At 36.7% G+C, this 19,778-nt stretch overlaps 1 protein-coding gene across 1 annotated transcript in view; it reads right to left on the bottom strand.

The window, feature by feature from the left end:
* Positions 1-819: 819 nt before the first annotated feature.
* The window catches only part of ROBO1 (roundabout guidance receptor 1), a gene marked incomplete at its 5' end in the record, with an annotated part of 793,256 nt that continues 774,297 nt past the window's right edge, over positions 820-19,778 (bottom strand). The window contains 5 exons of the mRNA XM_079704144.1: positions 820-841; positions 2,083-2,276; positions 9,038-9,346; positions 16,305-16,457; positions 19,316-19,722. Coding sequence (XP_079560270.1) covers positions 827-841; positions 2,083-2,276; positions 9,038-9,346; positions 16,305-16,457; positions 19,316-19,722 — 1,078 coding nt within the window. The 3' untranslated portion in view covers positions 820-826. The remainder of the gene's footprint in view (positions 842-2,082; positions 2,277-9,037; positions 9,347-16,304; positions 16,458-19,315; positions 19,723-19,778) is intronic.

Raw genomic sequence — 19,778 nt, 5'->3', positions numbered from 1 at the left:
CATTAAAAACATCCATTTGTTTGTAATATGCATTTGTAATTGCTTTTTGATTGAAAAATAGAACAAGGTTTTTGCTAGGCTGACTTATGACAATGACTTGACAACCAGAGATCCAACTGGCTTACCCCTACTTATCCAAAAGTACATTTCCAACAAGAATATACTTCAATGATTGAAATGAAGACAAAGTAAAGTACCACCAGGGGTTGCAAAGAGTATATATTTACAATGTTTCTACCCCATTCAAATTGTTTGTGGTTGTTCTGAATTTGCTATGTTTTTTTTTTTTTTTCTCCCAGCAGAGGGTGGTATGAAAGACTGATTTTAAAATCATGTTAAAATGAAGTTATGTTTTAGTTTGCATTAGCAGTTGGTTATAGAAAGATTATATCTTGAGAGCCCTTGACATGAGGTTGATTAGTCAACTTTGTATCTTTGATCAATATTTTGCTGTAAATTGGCTTGGTATATAAGCAGTGCAATGCCACATCTCAGGGGCAAAATGCAAAAGAACTGTTTTGTTCTCTCCTGCTGGCTGATGACTGAAGCAAGAAGTCAAATACTTCCCTTACTGGAAGCAAGGTGTAATGATTTGTTCCAACAGTGAGGGGAATATGGAGGTTCTTCGTAAGGATAGGGATCAAACAACAACAATAAAACCCCAATAAAATTTTAAAAAAAATGGTATTCCAATAAGAGGAATAAAAACGACAATTTGTACACTCTGATTGCACTGAACATTTTATCTGGCGTCATATGTCATCAGACACGAGGCATCTTGAGTGATAACTTTCACATTAGATCTCACAAGCCTCTCTGGTTGTCTTCAGCTTTCAGTTTCCTGTAAGAGATCAGTTCTTGTTAAATTTTAAAATAAATCTTAGAGTATTGTCCTGTTTCATATTTATTTATATGCTTTTATTCTTATAGTTTGTGTTTCTTCATTCATTCCCTAGCTACACTAGAAAGTGCTCATGGCAACATATTAATTTGTCAATTTTAGCTGGTTTTGATAGCAAATCTAATAGTTCTCTAACAAGTACTAAACTGTGTTCCACACAGTGTCTGGGTGTTGGCAGGTGTGACACAGGGTGAGAGGAGAAGGAAGAGGCCAAGTTCTCTACTCCCTCAGCCTCAACTCAACATTACAGCTCAATTTTTATTGGTTTTAAGTAGTAGGTTGTCTATGATGACTTTTTTCCCCAAAAGGGCTCTTCTAAAGAAAAACAACCAAAAACCTAAAAAAAACCTTTTCTAACAGCATTTGCAAAAGGAAAGCCTTCTTATTCCAAACCTCAAAATCAAAATATTGATATATTGGGCATTATAGAAAATTCAATTTGACATAATTAGTTATAATTTTTCATCTTCTATTATAAAAAGTTTTAGTTTAACACTCAAACAATCTGCTTGAGATTAAATATATTTGTAAGAAGATAAATTTGTCCCCAACTTGTTTTTTTATTAAATGATGAAAACACAATCTTAAAAACAGGAGATGATTTTATAATATGATGTGATTTACTTTCAACTCTATCTTAAAACACTACCTATAGATTCCAACAAAGGAGTGTATCTTTGTCTCAAGAAGATTGGGAAGGTCAGTGTCAAGTATCAGGTGCCCATTTTCAAAAGACTGAAGATGAAAGAGTTGGCCAGATCATCCTGATTAACCCCAGTGATCACTAGGGTGGCAGGTAACACAGGCAAAACACCCTCACTCACACCTGATAACTCTGTCACTTTACTGGGTTTTTATAACCTACTGTAATATTATGAATCATAATTATCTAGATCAACAGTTTTTATATCCTAACAACATTTTTGTCATATATATTTCCTATGTGAATAGCTGCAGATAAATATGAACCCTAAGACCTAAAAAGAAGCTGTTATTACCATTTAAAACTTTGGAACCCATTTCAAAAAAATCATTAAATTCTCAGAATTTCAGTTGCTGGCATCAGTGACAGGGTTTGTGATGACACAGTAACATTTCTGTAGACTGATGGATGTTTTTAACTTTGAGACTGATAGAAAAACTAGTCTAATGTTGGGAAACTTGAAAAAAAGTATAGATACCTCTAATTCTTCATTATTATCTTCTCTTTCATATCCTCCAAGAACTTGCATTTCTGCAATATTTCTTCGACCTACATTTGCTTGTTCTCTTTGTCTGCTTCCTGATCCTCTTGATGACATTGAGCTTGAAGAACTAGGATCTCTGGGATTATTTGATGTCGGAAAAGTAGGTCTACAGTAAGGTAGAATATCCTCTGTGTAATGAAATATAATAAGTGCATATGAACACCACTGTACACTTCATTGTATAATGTGTCACTTGTGTCTGTAATTCTGAATGGGGAAACATCAGTGTTTCTGAAAAATAAATGAGGACATTTTATAACAGTAATGAACAAGGCAGCAATGTCTTTTGAAAATGAAAATAACAACCTTGCTGTTTTCCTAGTAGTGGTTGGGATTTTGGTTGATTCTACTCATAAGCTCTTGTCTACCTCAAATTCACTTGAGTTCAACATCCTTAAAAGAGGGAACCCAAATCTGGAGTCAGACATGGCTTCCAGTTCTATCCTCCACTATGTGATCTCCCACTATTTTAGGCTTTAGTTTCAACTTTTCTAAAAACGTGATAATAGTATCTACACTCAGAGGAGCTGCTAGTGTTGATGTGAAAACAAGTGTGACATTGTAATATGTCCCTGTGTAAATTATGAAGGAATTATAAGGCATTGATAGAAAAAAAGCCCAGTCTTCTTGAATCACCAAAACAGAGCCGCCAAGCCCGGATTCACTTCCTAGATGCCAACCACCATTTCAACATCATATTTAAAATTGTGAAACCCTGACTCTCAAAAGCCTGACATTATTGCTAGCTTCAAAAAACAAGCCACTCCAGGGGACTTTCCTGGTAGCGCAGTGGTTAAGAATCTGCCTGCCAATACAGGGGACACGGGTTCAATCCTGGTCCGGGAAGATCCCACATGCCGTGGAGCAATGAAGCCTGTGTGCCACAACTACTGAGCCTGTGCTCTAGAGCCCGTAAACCACAACTACTGAGCCCGAGTGCCACAACTACTGAAGCCCACGCGCCTAGAGCCTGTGCTCCGCAACAAGAGAAGCCACTGCAATGAGAAGCTCGTGCACTGAAATGAAGAGTAGCCCCCGCTCACTGCAACTAGAGGGAAAGCCTGCGTGCAGCAATGAAGACCCAACGCAGCCAATAAATAAATAAATAAGCAAGCCACTCCAGTTAAGTGCTGTCTCCTGAATTTCTATCTCCATACTGCTTTAAATTTGGTGCTGCATCTTCCGACTGCTCGCTTCTCTCCAAAGCCTATCCATGCTACCCTTTGGACACCAAACACATAAAAACAAAGCAAGACAAAACCTCTTCCTCGTGTCCTTTTGTTTTCCCTCTAGAAGCTTCCTCTATGGCCCACAATGCCTGGATGAAATCTGATTTCCCCTAACGTTTCCACTGCAGTTCCCTGCGGTGGAAGGAGGAAGGTTTGCCTTTAGCTCACTAACACCAGCTCTAAATCACTGCTCCTCCACAAAAACAGCCTCCTCTTGTGAGGGCCAAGCAGTCGAGTTATGTAGCCTGTGCAGTCCATCCTGATGATACCTTTCTCCTGTTCTATTCATCACAACTTTAATTCCTGATGCAGACTTCTGACTCTCTGGGGTTTCCCAGTCCATGTGGACCACTACACATGCACCCTAGCTTCACGTCACTTGGTCCTCTGTGACCTTCATCTTCAGTCCCTGTTTCCTCCACCTTTTTCTACTGAATTTGGTTTCTGACAGACTACATTATGACAAAATATCTCGTTTGCTAAAAACTTTCCCCTAAGTCTGTGCTCTACATAATTCAATACTTTATCTACTGATTGCTTAGCAAAGCTTCTTGAAAAGCAATCTGGACTCCATATTGGTCGTCACAACTCCCATTCGCTTTGTATCCCACTGAAACCTACTTATGCCCACATTACTACAAGGAAACTGAGAAAATTCACTGTTGACTTTGATAATGCTGATCATGCTTCAGCCCTTCCGTCTCTGGGCTTCTCACTGCCCTGCATCTGAAAACCACTATCAATTTAAACATGACTACTCTCTTAGCTCCTATATCCCTCCATCCTTCCTGGCCAGTCTTCTGTGGGTTCTTCTTATGCAGATGCCCTTATGTTGATGTCCTTCCTGCAGGTTTCTACTTTTGGTCCAGCGTGCGCACGTGCACATGCATCTGTGTGTACAGAAAAACCTTTTTCTCCACTCACCCTGGGTGATTTCAACCATTCTCTCATATTGTAAACTTTTCTAGAATATAGCTGCCATGAGGGCAGATATTTTTCTCTGCTTTGTGTACTGATACACTCTCAGTTTGACATATAATAGGCCATCAGTAAGTAGGCTGATTGAATGAATGAGTGGCTTAACTATTTAACTCATCGTGATGAGTTATTAATTTATATTTCCTGAACTCTGCCTGGTTGAACACTTCCCTCTTGAGGGTCCCTCAGACTCCACATGTTGAAGATTGACTTCATCGTGTCCACTTCTCTGAGATTTCTTCCCTTTCTGTATTCCCTAATATAGCTAATGACATATTACTCATCATTAAGATACCTAAGACAGGGGCCTCCCTGGTGGCACAGTGGTTGAGAGTCCACCTGCCGATGCAGGGGACACGGGCTCATGCCCCGGTCTGGGAGGATCCCACATGCCACGGAGCGGCTGGGCCTGTGAGCCATGGCCACTGAGCCTGCACATCTGGAGCCTGTGCTCCGCAATGGGAGAGGCCACAGCAGTGAGAGGCCCACGTACCGCAAAAGAAAAAAAAAAACAAAAAAAGATACCTAAGACAGAAAACTAGAATTATTTCAGGATCTTCCCTTTCTTCCAACAAACCTTCCCATAACCCTTAAAATGTATCTTTTCCACATATTCAACTATATAACATGTAAGGATGATTTTAACTCTAAGAAGTTTCTTGAATTTTCCCACTCACTCATCCCTGCTCCCCCAGCTTGGTTTATATTCTCTACATCTCTTCTGGGTGTTGAAAATATCTTCTAACAGGTCTCTACTTCTTAAGTTATTTCCCTCTAAACTGGCTTCACTCAGCCACCTTCCTTTTATAGTAACTACAGGCTCTCTCTGATTTAAGCTTACATTTACCGCAAGAGCTTCATTTTTACCACTTTACCACGTTTAATGTCTAGTAATACTTAATTTCTTATAGCCTCCTCAATGTACCTCAACTTTTCATGCTGACTTTCTCTGCCAGAACAATCTATCCACTCTTCTTACTTAAGCTAAATTCCATCCATCCTGGACATTCAGCTTATGGGTCTTTTCCACCAGGAAAGATCAAGAAGTCTTTCTTTATATTCCATCTCCCACAAGACTGGGCTAATTTTCTCTTCTCTGAACTCTCAAGTATCATAGCACCATAAACATTAACTGGGCATATACCCTGAGAAAACCATAATTCAAAAAGAGTCATGTACCACAATGTTCATTGCAGCTCTATTTACAATAGCCAGGACATGGAAGCAACCTAAGTGTCCATCGACAGATGACTGGATAAAGAAGATCTGGCAAATATATACAATGGAATATTACTCAGCCATAAAAAGGAACGAAATTTAGTTATTTGTAGTGAGGTGGATGGACTAGAGACTGTCATACAGAGTGAAGTAAGTCAGAAAGAGAAAAACAAACACTGTATGCTAACACATATATATGGAATCTAAAAAAAAATGGTTTTGAAGAACCTAGGGGCAGGACAGGAATAAAGACGCAGATGCAGAGAATGGACTTGAGGACACAGGGAGGGGGAAGGGTTAGCTGGAACGAAGTGAGAGAGTGGCATGCACATATGTACACTACCAATGTAAAATAGATAGCTAGTGGGAAACAGCTGCATGGCACAGGGAGATCAGCTCGGTGCTTTGTGTCCACCTAGAAGGGTGGGATAGGGAGGGTGGGAGGGAGATGCAAGAGGGAGGAGATATGGGGATATATGTATACGTATAACTGATTCACTTTGTTATAAAGCAGAAACTAACCCAACATTGTAAAGCAATTATACTCCAATAAGGATGTTTAAAAAAAAAATGAGTGTACCTGTGAATCTATAGATTACCTGTCTCCCTCTCTGACTATAAGCTCCTTGAGGTCAAGGTTCATGTTTCCACATAAATCTCAGAACTAGTACAATGCTTAATAACACAGTAGAGGTTTGATATATGTAGAAATAAATTGAACTAACTGAGATAAATGTCAGCAAAAATATCAGACCTTGAAGTCTAGAAGACCACTCTCCTTAATTAAAAATAACCATTTGTTACACATGTAAATCAGGGAGCCTCTTTTATTATAAATAATGTAAATTGCATTATGAAGGTTAAAATTATAGCAATGCACAGAAATGATCTTTAAAAGACACGTAAAAATAATTTCATCTCTTTGTTCTAATTCTGCATACACCAAGATCTTTCTGAGTTGTGAAATTTTCTCCTGAAGAATTGGGCTTACTTTGGAGGAAGGTTGCCTGTGAGCAGACAATTGCTCTGCACTTTCAGGCCAGACATAAATTTCATAATTTATGAATCACTACTTGGAGTATAATCACACAAAGTTCAAAGTTCAGATCACCTTTGGCTTAACTGATAAAAATAAGCAAAGTTTTTCAAACTTCAGATTGTGGTGATGTCACCAAGTACTCTGCGGTCACATAGGAATGCACAGCATTACCATCACTTCACGGCTGAGTCTATGCCTGGATGAGGGATTCAGGCTTCTGTCACAGAACAAAGTGAAACTGTCTTCCATATTGAAAGGAAGCTGCTAATGACCAGATGCCCGTAGTAAATAGAACAATAGATTGATGTCTAATCTTACCAAAGTACAGCTTTGAAAATACAGTTGTAGTTAAAGTGCACTTACAGCCTTCTAAGATTCATTTCCCCTTCATTCTTTCCTGATTCCTTCATCAATCACCTTCCTTTTCTCATATCTCTTCTGCCTAAATAGTTTCTTCTCCTTATTCTATAATAATGTGCAAATACACTATCCTAAAACATTTTCACAGATTCTGCCTTCCTGTCAAACCCTACCTCGACCTCTCTTCTCCTTCCCAACCTTCTGCAAAGAGCCCATACTCATCACCCCCCTTCCACAACTTCCATTCACTTTCCAGCCCGCTACAGGCAGGATTCTATTCTGACTACTCCACTGAAAACAGTTCTTTTAAATACCACCCACAAAAAACATTTTGTAAAATCTGTGTGTCCTCCACCCATTCTCTCACCCCGCACCCCCATTCACACCCACCTTTCACTTCTGTGGCATTTTATATTCCTTCCTATCTTAAAATTTCTATCTCCATTGTTTCTAGGATACTATTCTTTCTAGCTTGGATAGCTTGATTGTTTTATATCACTGGGTGGATCCACCTCAGTTTCTATGTAGAATGTCCCTCTCCCGAACATGTATGTATGTATGTATGTATGTATGTATGTATTTTTATTGAAGTGTAGTTGATTTATAACATTATATTAGTTTCAGGTGTACAATGGAGTGATTCAATATTTTTATAGATTAGGCTCTATTTAAAGTAATGGCTATATTCTCTGTGCTGTACAATATATTCTTGTAGCGTATTTATTTTATACATAGTAGTCTGTACCTCTTTATTCCCCAACCCTATCCTTCCCCTCACCCTTTCCCTCTCCCCATGGGTAACCTTTAAATACAATCATCTCTGACTGTGGTGTGTTGGAGAGAGCTCACGTGTTCTCGTAAGAGCTCACTGTACCCATCCCCTCCCAACTCCACACACACTGATTTCATATTAGTAGCTTGAAACTAGCCATTTTGGGAGAAATTACACAACAGAAGTAAGCAAATGGCTACAAACTGGAGGTTTGTTTTGTTTTCTTTCCAGAGAACTGATTGTTAAACATTATCTACTGTAACCCTGCTGATAATTTAGCTTTTGTAATTCCAACAATTTTCACCTCTGTGTTGCTGGTTCTAAAATCCACTCTCTACCTACAACCTTTCTCCTGATCTTTAAACTTAGTTCTCTAAGTTCTTATTGATTTTCTTCATATCTGTGTTCTTGTCGGTACCTTAATCCATTCATAACTGAAGTTATTTTCCACAAGACTTTTATCCTTTTCCCCATTCTTCTTTACATTATTAATACAATTATGTTCCACTAGTCATAGAGGGCCGTCTAGTTAACATCTGAGTAACTTTTCTTTTACTCCATTAGTTCATTTTACTTTTTTACATTCAATTAGTCACCAAGTCCTATAAGGTCTACCTCTGAAATGCCTATGTAGCTTGTTTCTCCTTTTAATTTGCATAACTGTTTTAATTCAGTGCTCTCATATTTTATACCTAGATTATTTTGCAATGTTCTGATACTTTCAGCTACCCAATTCCCGACTCTTCCTTCACTGTAGAGTGTTGTCAGTTATTTTTTTAAAACACAAATCTGATTATGTAATTTCTTGATCAGATTTTTGGCTGGCTCACCACTGCCCATATCATAAATCCCAGACTCCTCAGAATAGTATTCCCTGCCTTCCCAGTCAGGCTAAACCACCTTTCGAGTTTTATCTTTTACCATTTGTCCCTGGCCCCAAGTATCTAATTCTCCAGCCAAACTGTAAATAAGTATTCACCAAACATTCATTTTCCCACTTTCATATTTTTTCACCACTTATTGCCTTTGCCAGATATCCCCTTCTCCCTGTTTAACTTGTGGAAATTATGTTTTCCTTTAAAATTCAACTCAGTTGGCACCTCTCCAAGGAAGACTTGCATATGTCATGTATTAGAATTAACTGTATTCAAATTATCTGGGAGCATGCCTGTCTCCTCCAACAGGGAGCAAATTTCTAAATCTCACCCTTTGCACAGGATCCTAAAGAACCTAGCAGAGTACCATGCAAACATGTTCAATCGGTATTTATTGGCTGCTTGACTAAATCAGTACCTTGGATGAGATGAGTCTTTGCTGGTGGAAGGTCTCGTTTTGCTGCCTTGTTTCCTCGTCCTTTCCCATCATTTTGTTGCTCCTGTGCTTCTCTGGGGTCACCTGGATTTGGTCGCATTTCAGCAACTTGTCTTCCATCCAATACTTCTCTCCCCTTGTAACTGCCTCCTTTTCTCTCTGATGATCTGTCTGTTCTTGCTTCTATGGAAGGGAGTTTTGGCACCATTACAGGTCGTACCTCCAGCTGTGCCTTGGATTGGGCAGTGGGTGACTTTATAGCAGGAGGTGGCACAGGAGGAGGTGGAAGATCTAAAAAGAAATATTTAAAATACTGTAAAAGTTTGCCACTTATAAAATTGTCAACATAAGCATTGCCATTAGAGTCCCATTCAACTGTGAGATAATATATCTTAAATGAACTGGAACAACTGAAGGCAACCAAGGAATAAGATGACCAACAATTTTAATGTACTCTCATTTTTATCTAGCACAGGAATATTGAATCATAGAGCTGGGACTTAGAGGTTATCTGGTCTTGGGATGGCTACCATGGGTATGTATGCCATAACTTTCTCTACTGCAACCACGGCAGATTTTCCTAATTGATTTCAGTGTAATGTTGCTGATTCCACATGGATACACTTACGCTTGAGGCAATCACTTCAAATTGACTGAGGCTGGCATTTGAGTTGAGACCTATTTGCCATCCCTAATCCACCCTGAATCCTTTCTCCTTTTATAGATAGGGAAACTCAAACACATAGATCTTAAGTTATTTTCCAATCTTAAAGGTAAATATGATCAGAACCAGGACTAATGCCCCCAAATTCTTACTTTTGGTTCAGTGTTGTTTATACTACTATTTCATTCTATCACATGTTCACAATCTACCATTCACTGATGGGATCTCTCCACTTTGTATATGCACCCACAGATTTTAAACAAGATGATCACTAGTATAAATATAAATTAATTTAATCTATATCTATAATTATATATTAATATGTTACATATAATTGGATATTATATATAATTCAACTTCTATTATAGACATACTTAAAGATAAAAGTAGGCATAAAATTTGATATCTAGAAAATTCATTTCCTTTAAGTGGTGTTATTTTTTAAAAATGACTCCTATGTACATACTCCAGGGAAAAGAAATAAATAACCTAGTAATAGCTGGAAAGTTAGTAGAAGAATATGAATAGCTTCTAGTTTTAGGCTGTTCTGGTGTAGTCTGGAGGATGGATTAAAAGGAAAGTCTTGAATCCAGGAGGCCAAGAAGTTATTTTAATAGCTCAGTAAGTAATGATAGGAGATAGAATTGTATTGGCACCTGTTCAGATGGAGAGTAGATATGTTTGAGAAAGTAAAAGGAAGAAAAATCAGTATTATGTAATGATCAATGGAATATAGTAGGGGAAGACTATCCATTAGATAACTTTTAGGATTTTTGCCATAGTTGACTAGATGAATGAGAGAAACATCTCTGAAGATGAGGAATATAGGGGTGAGGAAGAGACGGTTTGCAAAGGAAGAACGTGAGTTCCATTCTAGAAAAGTAAATAGGAGGAGTTTTTGAAGTATCCAGGTAGAGATGCCTAGCAGGTTGTTGTACAAAAAATCTGAATTTCAAGGGAGGTCAAAACCAGAGACATAGAGATTTGGGAATTATCAGTGTAGTTTTTCCGTCATGACTTTAGAAATGGTAGTGTTTCCATATTTGTAGAGAAATGTCTATGTGATAGAATAAGTCACCAAAAACATGTACAGACCATGTATTAAATGCTTAGTTATTACAAACTTAACATTAAGATTTTCCACAAAGAATATACACTCACATGGTAAAAATTCAAAATTACATAAAGACTAGGAAATACAATCCTTTATACCTCCCCACCTTCATTTCAAATCCTCAGTATTGGTGCAGAGGTAATCAGTTTGAATAGGTTTTTATAGATCATTCCAGAAATTATTTATGCATCTAAAGCAGGGCTGCCAAGTTGCAAAACTCCAGGGAACACCATTCACATTAGGAACTATGTAAAATGGCCACATCTGGGATTGTGTAGAGTGGCTGTCTGCCCATCAGAATGTGACAGTCTTTCTTTCTTAGTAACATAAGAAACTACTTCACCTGTGTAGTTGTATATATTTTCATATGTGTACATATAGTTACCTCTTTATATGAAAAGTTTGTATAATGTTCTGTTTTATGAATATATCATTATTCATATCAATCCCTACAGAGGAATATTTAGGTTATTTCCAGATAGTTTACTATTATTAGCAATGGTCCACTGACTATCATTTACATATACCAGCATAATAAACTCTTGAATATTAAAATTGTGCCTTGAAAATTCTTAATATAATAGCAAATTAAGCGTTCTAGGAAGCATCAGTTTTAATCTAATATTTCTCATTCTTGTATTTTTTTAAAAAAATAATTAATCCTTTTCTTTTGTTCCTTAAGTAGATATGAATTTTTTAAAAACTAATTTTCTTTTGACCTTATGTGCTATATAACTAAGGCATTAGAATTTGTTGTATTGGTTTTTGAAAGCAGAAAGCTTGAGGTACCATCTTAGTATCAGCTGTTTTACTTAGGACTCCATTATTAAAACTGGTCAGACTGTAACTTGCATTTTGTTGTTGTTGTTAGTTCTCCTTTTCATGTAAACGGCCTCAATACTTTTTATATAAAATGGGGGCCAAAGTACAGTCCATAGCATTAATTTTCCCAAGAATCTGGGAAAATCAAAAGATTGTTTTGTCTTACAACGTAAATTGCCATCGTCACTAATGTTGATTTTCCTCCTTTACTACTTTAACAAATTTTTTTAAAACAACACTTTAAAAAAAGTACTATCATGATATTCTCCCTCATCTGCTGCTTGTTTATTAAGAATAACCAAAGAGTTAGAAGACAGATTGTAGTGAGTGGCTTAAAGCCAAGAGACCCAAGGCTGAGCTGTTCTAAGTTCAGACTGAGCCTGGGACTGACAATGGGAGGAGGAGAAAAGCCTAATTCAGAACATACCTGGAAGCAGAGCGAATGTGACTGCAGGCTCATTTCTGCACTATCTGCTTGCTACAAACTCAAACTGATTGCAAACACAGCTTATCAGGAAGCTGATGACTGCCACTATCATCAAATCGTAAAATGTCTGGGCTTATTGGATTGCAAAGCTGATGATTACCACTATCATAAGATCACAAAAAGCCTTGGGAATCTATAACTCTCGAGACAAAATCTATTACTGGATGCTCTATATAGGTATATAGATATACCTGTATCTATAATACAGGTAGAAAAAGAGAAGAGAATCCAATGATAATTTTAAGAGTTCTAACTTCCTGCATATAATTGCCACTGTATATAAGTGACAGAGGGGAATGCTGGTAGGCATAATTTCTTAATATAAACAGATGACCAAATAAATTCTTTTTTAGGTATTGTAAAATCCCTGAGTCAAATCAGGGATTATCATAATATAAACAATTCTATATTTCATAAAGTGATAAATAGTACTTTCATCCAATTCATACTCCTAATAGCTAAAATTGGGTTTAACAAATGGGATTATGGAACTCATATATATGTATAGACTCTTTCTTTATACAATCATATAAACACCATTCTTTATACAAGACTGTCTAAATACCAATATAATGCATGTAAAGTAATACATAAGAACATACACATGGAGACAATTCTGCCGGCATTAACTCACTATGGAGATCCAGCACTCTATTTACTTAACTACTTAAATTCCCAGACCTTGTGATTAATGATATATCAAGTCAAAACAGCATCATTCCAAAGAGGGTGGTGAATTTATAATTTATGAAAAGTAGAGCTGGAGAAATAATGTAGATTTGGTTTTTAAATCAAGTATGTAAATGTTTCAGAAGGGGTTGAAAAGCGATGGAAAGAATCAATTAGAAGGTCCTAGAAATGCACTTATGCTTGGCTTTAACTTGATAAAAGTCTGACTGATAAATATTCATATATTTTAATCCTACCCTTCATCTGGGTTAAACTTGGAAGCGGCAAATATGAAATAAATAAAGAGTTGGTGTCTGCCTGTCAGTGTGTCAATAGCATGCAGCCTTCTGCTTTGCAATGAGTACATAAACTGAGTGTTTATGAGACCCAGCATTTACCTGCAAACAAGGTATGGCACAGTGCCATGGATTAGGGGCTTGTGGGCTGTTATGGGCTGAATTGTGTCCCCTCCAAAATTCATATGTTGAAGTCCTCATCCCCAGTGCCTCAGAATGTGACTTGTATTTGATGACAGGGTCTTTAAAGAGGTAATTAAATTAAAATGAGGTCCTTAGGGTAGGTCCTAATCTAACCTGACTGGTGTCCTTATAAGAAGAGGGCACATACATTCACTGAGAGAAGACCAAGTGAAGACACAGGGAGAAGGTGGTCATCTACAAGCCAAGAAGAGAGGCTTCAGAAGAAACCAACACTGCCTACACCATGATCTTGGACTTTCAGCCTCCAGAATTGTGAGGAAATAAATTTCTGTTGTTTAAGTCACCTAGTTTCTGGTACTTTGTTAGGACAGCCCTAGAAAACTAATCAGAGCTGACTGACAAGGATCATCACAAATTACTCTTTATCAGTTCAGACCCAGCCACTCTTTATCTCTCCTTATAGAATTTACAAAAGTTCTGCAAAGGAAACTGATAATTTGAACAAAATTTACAAAGTAAAGATGCTGCACACTCTACTGACATACCATAGACTGAAAATAGCTCACATAAGAAGTCTATTGACAATAATCAAACTCATCCATCATAGTTGATGTATTTTAATCATAAAAAGCAAAAATGAAAGAAGCCTCCAGGTCTTACTAATATATTTAATTCTCATTTTCACAATTGGCAGCTCTTTAAATTCTTTCTTTCCCTTTCCTCTCTCTCTTTCTTTAATAACTGTACAAATTGTATCTGCAATTGAGTTTCTTCATGAATGAACTGTAAATATTTTTTTCAAAAAATGAGAGAATGATTTCTGATAAAATGATGTTTGTTTCCATGCTATAATCACTACTATCAAGAGTATGTGCATTTCTTTTATTTGGTGCATTAAGAAGTATCTGCATTTAAATTATTTTGGTTCATCAATATGCATTATGGAAATGTATCAAATAACACATAGCTTTGTTATTTTTTTCGTTACCAAATCAGAAAGCATCCAGAATTAAATTCAAGACTTGTTAGTACAGTAAACATAACTAAAAGACAGTTGGTTATCAAAATGCTAAAAGGAAGGTAAAGCTAGTATTTAAAAAACAGCTTTAGTTGTATCTCAATTTTGTCTATTTCTGTGACTTAGAGAAAATAATTACTGGCTTCTACATTGTGGTATATATTATGACTACTCTGCATAATCACTTGTGAAATGAACATTTAGAAATTTAAATAATATTTCTTATTAACTTTTTCACTTTCAAATATTTTAACATATTTCTTTGGTATTTCTGAAATTAACTTAAAAAATAACTTGGTTGCTTCATCATTCAATTTAATAGCTGTTATTCAGGGATTAGTTAGAATTTATATTTAATTATTAAACACACTGAAATAAGTACTACAGAACGTGGGGCAATAAATATAGATCACAATTTTCAAGCACAGTGTAATTTGTAACTGCAACACTATGCCCTTTAACTGGCATGTTTACATTATTTAAAGCATTTTTTTTTATTGGAGTATAATTGCTTCACGATACCGTGTTAGTTTCAAAACATTTTTAAAAGCATCACTCAATGCCAGAAGCCCCTCGAAACAAGTATAAATAAGAGGTAGAAAGAGCTACACAAACCTTTAGGCTAGATTTTTTTCCCTGATGTATTCAACCTAGATGTATTTACATCAAGGTTTGATGTTTGACCAGTTTTCTGTTAGGAGCACTCTCTTCTAGATAATAAAAACTGATAGAAGAGTTATAAAACTTGTAAAATGCCATTATAGGGATCCCATAAATGTAAAACTGCCAATAGAGTTTGGGGATTTACACCTAGTGTTTGTCCCTTCACAGAGGGAAACGTGCACAAAGCCACTATAATAACCCTTCAAAACCGGATAATATTCTGACAGCTCAGTTTTGCCGACAAAAGAGTCCTGGGCAGGATCCAGGAGGCCCAGGTGCGCTGTGTCATGCCAGTATTTAATGTAGTCTAATATCAGATAGATGCTAGTGAGAGAAAATACTCCGAATAAAGTATAGATAATAGCATGGACAGCCACTCATTGCAAAATTACTTGTGCTCATCATGCTGTGAGCTTTGTATTAAATTTTTTCTGTCAAGGGGCAGGAATCAGAGAAGTGCCTCAGAAAACCTTCCTTGTAACCTTGGATAAGGATCTATAACATTGGTCTTTCATACGGTAATGGAAAATGATGCCCTTTGTGAAACATTGCTGACTGGTAATGAAGGTTCTATCAGGTTGTGGTTGAGAGGACCAGGAGGTGGGGAGCAGCACCTGTGATAATCTTCTCCCCCCAACCCTTTAGCAGATTCAGCAAACTTGACAAGATGGGTGAGTCTGAGAGAATTTATCTTACATGAATTTCCAACAAAGCCCTTGGGGTCGTTTTATAAAATGAGAAGGTGGCAGTTTAATAAATGCCGGGCCACCTGAGGCACTTTCATTAAAGGCTTTCTCTAGACAACATCACAATGTTTGTGGTATTCTCCTGTGCTCCCTGGAGAATACAAGCCTTACTTCTTCAGTGAGAGTGGATACTGTATGTGAAGGCATGAAGGAAGATGATTCGATTTGCCTTTTGGGGCACAGACTAACTGTTCATATCATCATTATAGTTAGAATTTATGTTCAAATGAGCTTATTGTCTTCTATTTGAATGCAAAATTCCCCAGGAAAAAAAGTGAGGACATTTCGGAAGAGTTATCAGCGAATGTGATGAAGGTTAACCCTATGCCATTACTTCAACTACAGTAATGTCTATTTGTTTAAGCCTATATAATAACCTTTTAAGAATATTAAAAGTATTATACATTGTTTTACTTTCTTAAATAACCTACTTACTAGAAAACTTCAGGGACTTGAGATGCCTGACAAGATATGGAAGTCGATCATTCCTATAAGTAATATGAGTCTTACTGTTTAATGAATTTTTAATGTAATTTCTAATGTCAGTGGATGCATTTTCAAGTCCTAGAGAGCCAGGGTAAAGAGGAGAGATTCATAGATGTTTCCACCCGTTTCAATGGACTTACCATCTGGGTAGGCTTCCCTGCGTAGATGTCCTGGCTGGTGTTTTTGTTTCTTGGCTGGTCTGGCCTTCTGCACTACCGCAGCACTCATGTTGCTGTCTGTGGAAACAGGACTTGTGGGTCTAGGACACTGGGATGCATGAAAATGTCGGCGGCCTGAGGAAAAAAATCAGAGCCAAACTCACCAATAAAGTTTAATTTAATTTAACACTAATAATCAAAATAAAACACTAAAACTATAAACATCCCTAATTTTAAAAAAAAGCTTAAATAAACTATTCTAGTAAACAATAGGATTCTTCTTATTCTGCTTGAGCTATCCACTGGAAAAAATACCCTAAAATCATTTTCAGGCTCTTTTTTTTTAACCACGGTACTTTTATTCTGATACCTATTTGTTAGAGAAAAGCATTTTGACTGTTGCATCTACCTTCACTAAAGTGTTATGGTTAAACAAAAATGTTAATTAAATTTTTACATAAATATCCAATGCCTGTTGCTTTCTCAAAAGGAATAGCCAGAGCCCTTAAGAAATTCATGTTCTAGGAATGAACAGTACAAAATACATCCCCTATTTTCATTAAATATGTTTGTGCTATTCTTTGAAGACAGATTCCTAATATTTTAATACATTCTCAGGTATTTTCTCTTAAGGTGGCCCAGAATTAAGCTAGCTCACATATTTAGACCTGCCAAAAATTACTCACACCCCTTTTCCCTCACAAGATATTTATTTGCTGGTTATGGATATTTAAAGTGACCCCTCCAGAGACTTTCATGTTTTTTGGTGATGGTATAGGTAGTTGTTTTCGGTTATTTGGTTTTAGAGGGACAATATTCACAGGTGATAAATGAATCTGCTAATCAGACATGGTGCACTGCGGTGCTCTCCAATTCTCTGGCTTTTTCTTACAGAGACATATTACAACAGCACAAAATATTTAATCCATAATGGCAGTGGAGATCTATTGGCCTTACACTTGACCTTTGGTATTTTGGTTCCTTGAAATTCCAGGGATTCAAATCCAGAACTTTCTGTTGTACTACAAGAAACCTCAGAGAGACCTAGACAATATGTGTTTTGGCTATAAACAGAAGAAGCCACATATAGTAAAATCAACACATTTAAATGTGCTAACAGAAGCATATTAAATAAAAGACATTAATGCAGCCAAGTGAGAAGCAATGTGATTGGATTATTCATTCATATTAACTTCAAGTCATATGATAAGCAGCACCCTTTCCTGAAAAGAACATTTTAATAAGCAGAGTCCAATGCCTGTTTAGTTCATTATAATTATGAACTGAACGAAAACCAGAAGAGCCACTAAATTACAATACAATAAAATATTAAACCAAACTCTTTTTAGCTATGATGGAGACTATTACAATTAAAGTTACATATCCATGAAAAGAGAGAATTAGGGCTGAAACTGAACCCATTACTCATTCTATTGTGTAAGGCCATCTACTGCTCATAGACCCTGAGGCATAAGGTCGTTCGCAGATGCATTTTCAACATTATTTCTATGTCTTGTTGATTTAATGAACTGAAACACACGCTTAATGCAATCTGAAAGCAGTAGTTTGAGATGCTTAATTTCACTTACTTATTTTTCTTTTTACAGAAGATTAAAAAATAAGCAGAAACAAAAGCTATATATAAAGTTAAATGTTATTTATTTATTAGGAATGATAGATATGTTTGCATACTTATTTTATTATACCCAGAAGCAACTAGGAGAGAAAAAGGAAATTTGGTTGAATATCATAAAGTATAGGGCTGGCTGAAATAAGTATGCATTCTATGACAATAGTTTGAGAGATATTAGACATTTTTTTTCCTGCAACACATTCTTGATAAATAATATATAGGAAAAGGAAACTTTATGATGTGAGTTAAATTTTCTCTGAATATATTCTACACTGATAAGAAATAATGACCAATCCGCTAACTGAAGAGAACATGGAAAACTACCAATGTGATGTTATTAAACTAAGAAAAATAAAACAACAAAATAGCAATTATTGATTTGTTGTGATAGTCTTTCTCAGAAATAGCTCTCTTGTTGACCACATTATTTTTATTCTATTCATATTTTCTTGGTTACCAGAAATATACACATACACTCAACATGTATATGAATGTATGTATGTACATATTCCATTCTACAGAAATGAAAATCATGTGATAAATGTATGAGTTAAATTAAAATTTTTCTCTTTCTCATATGATTTACTTTCTAAACAGAGTTGGGAGTGGGAGATAAGTAAAAATGGGTTAAAACATAAGAATGGATATACAGTAATTAAAAACAGGCTACTGGCAATGAAAAGGGAAAATAGATGGAAAAAATATATAAGCGTTTGGATTAACTTGCTCTCCAAATTATTAGATTAACAATGTATACTTTAAGTGTGGAACATACTTATGCTTGAAAATGTGTGTATATTACAAACATCTTTATATCTTCTCAATTAAATGAGCATTCTAATTGAGAGGGCATGAAGAGAATGGGGGTTAAGGAGAAATAGCCCAGTTTCTAATGGTTGAGTGTCCCCTCCAGACATTTACCTATTTCTCCTGGACACTTTCTAATTAAATGGGATGAGAGAACTACCTCAATGAATTTTAATTTGGTGACTTTTTAGATCTTAAAAAAAACCATATAACACAAACCTCATTTAATTGACCATATGCATTCCAAAAGAAATTGTACATATATTTGCTAAGACTATCTTAAAAATGAAGACTTTTCAGGTAGCTTCACTCACATTACATAGGATTTATTAAATAAAAATAAAATAGAAGATTTAACAAGCCTGTTATGAAAAAGGGAATAAGCAAGCTACAGCATCATCTTGGACCTTGGTTTCCTTAGGCAGCCAAAAAAAAAGAGTAATAATAATAATAGTTGCATTTCATATAGGACATAAGATTATGGAGATAATCAGCAACTGACAAATGCACATCGAATTTTCTTTTCCAGCTTGGAGAAAAGCGGACGACTTACCAGCAGCATCCTGCATTTGGCGCCGTGCCACTTTCAGACCAGCGTACTCTGCTGCTGCTGCCACTGCCTGGGCAAAATCGGCATCGGTGAAAAAGGAGCCATCAGAAGAACTAACACTGGAGCGTCCGCTGGAAATGTTGTCCTCCTCTGAGGCTGAGCCCCAGCCATTGATCATGGACCCAGTGACAGAGCTCTCCAGGTCCCCAACACTGGAGGCAGGGGTCTGCTCAAGCCCGCGTAACAAAAGCCTTCTGGTCTGCATCTTGGCTACTTCCATGTCGGCTTCGTCTTCTTCCTCTTCTGGCGCATCCGTATCCATATCTGAGACAAGGGGTCCTGAAATGTAGCCGTAAGTATGGGGTGGGGAAATCGGCCGTGGAGGTGGAGGAGGGCTCACTGGCTGCCGTCTGCAGGAACATGAATAAACAGGTATGGCTTAGGTCATTACTTAGGACACAAAAGC

The sequence above is a fragment of the Hyperoodon ampullatus genome, assembly GCF_949752795.1.
Source record: "Hyperoodon ampullatus genome assembly, chromosome: 5".
Lineage (NCBI taxonomy): Eukaryota > Metazoa > Chordata > Mammalia > Artiodactyla > Ziphiidae > Hyperoodon > Hyperoodon ampullatus.
This window is presented reverse-complemented; position numbering and strand designations above follow the sequence as displayed.